At 41.0% G+C, this 1,486-nt stretch overlaps 1 protein-coding gene across 1 annotated transcript in view; it reads left to right on the top strand.

Annotated features, from left to right (window-relative positions):
• The window catches only part of sipa1l3 (signal-induced proliferation-associated 1 like 3), an 86,511-nt gene extending 85,025 nt beyond the window's left edge, over positions 1 to 1,486 (top strand). The window contains exon 23 of the mRNA XM_015393741.1: positions 228 to 1,486. Coding sequence (XP_015249227.1) covers positions 228 to 413 — 186 coding nt within the window. The 3' untranslated portion in view covers positions 414 to 1,486. The remainder of the gene's footprint in view (positions 1 to 227) is intronic.

Here is a 1,486-nt window from a genome sequence, read left to right as displayed (position 1 = left end):
ATATATATATATATATATATATATATATATATATATATATATATATATATAAATTGCCGGGTTGGACCTCTTTAAGTTTTAATTGAATACCCCTGGATTAAAGCATAGTTTTTCCACAGTAGTTCAAGTTGGTGGTTGATCAGAAGTTTATGTGTATAATAAATTCTGCAAGGCACTGTGTTTCTCGGCAGGAAGGTCATTTTTTTGTTTTGTGTTTTTATTTCTAGGAGAAGAAGGACAAAGTCGTCCTGCTGGCAGAGATGGCAAACCTGAGAGAAAACAACCAGCGGCTGCAGGAGGAGAGTCAAACAGCCAGCGAGCAGCTGCGCAAGTTCAACATGCTTTTTACCAACCTCCACCCTGGAGGCGACCATGAGCCTGTGATGCAGGACGCCAGCTCCCAGAGGGAGTGACGGACCCAGCTATGAGACATATTGGACTAGCCTGTGGGCTGCCTTAGACCACCTGGACCTGGATCATGCAGCTCTCCCTGCATGTCCTCTGAGCCTGTTTATTTTTCTAAACTAAAGTGAAAACATCTCATTGGACTCTTGATGCTACTATGCCAGAGGAGTAACCAGGAGAGGAGGTCCTGACTGTTTTAGAGAACACGGAGAGGCCTAATACTGTTTCTGCAGCAAATCAGCCAAAAAAAGACTGCATCTCCCAGAATGCACTACACATTGAGGAAGAGTTACAGAGATGATTTAGATGCCTGTGTGGTACGACTCTCATGCATCAGTATCATTAACTAAAGAGAGAGGTGTGTGTGGGTGTGTGTGTGTGTTAAAAACTCCTGAAAGGTTTGTACTCAATGCAGCAGGCATTTAATTCCTTTAGTGGGTTTGTTACTGTGAGACGTGTGTAAAAAGTGGAAAACACTTTACTGTAATATAAACCCTTCAGGCTCTAGTGTCCTTCATGGATGAACTGTGGCTCTCGGATGGGACTCAAGCTATCGTTGTTTCTTAACCGGCAAGATGTCATGAAAACTTAAACTCAGTGGAACAAAGACGTCATCTCCAAGGTTTGTCATCTCAGATCCAAACGTTCTGGATCTCCGTTTTAACCTCAGTTACCACAGCAGTTCTCTTAAAGAACAGCTGTGGCATTTTGACGATGAAGCTTTCATTTGCAGTCTAATGTGAGAGACCTGATGTATAGAACAAAACCTTTAGTTTTTATAAAGATCCGCATAAGCTATTCCACATCGCTTTGTTTTAGGATTTCGTTTTTAAACCAGTAAATGTTTAAGACTCACAAACAAATTGCTTTCACATCTCAGGAGAAAAACAAATGAGCCTAATCCCTCAAAATGTCTGCCTGTCCCTTTAATTTAAATCAATATGGTGATCAGAGCCCTGGGCAGGAAGCATTCGCTGCACAGGAAGTTCAACACTAGGTGTGAGCCTCAACCCAATTAATTAAAACTTGGTTTATTTTAGTGTTTTCATTCAAAAAGTGAAACTTGTTTTTCATATAGATC

This window comes from Cyprinodon variegatus, unplaced genomic scaffold (genome assembly GCF_000732505.1).
Source record: "Cyprinodon variegatus isolate N-32 unplaced genomic scaffold, C_variegatus-1.0 Scaffold655, whole genome shotgun sequence".
NCBI classification, from domain to species: Eukaryota; Metazoa; Chordata; class Actinopteri; order Cyprinodontiformes; family Cyprinodontidae; genus Cyprinodon; species Cyprinodon variegatus.
Note: the sequence above shows the minus strand (reverse complement) of the source record. Positions and strands in the feature narration are given on the sequence as shown.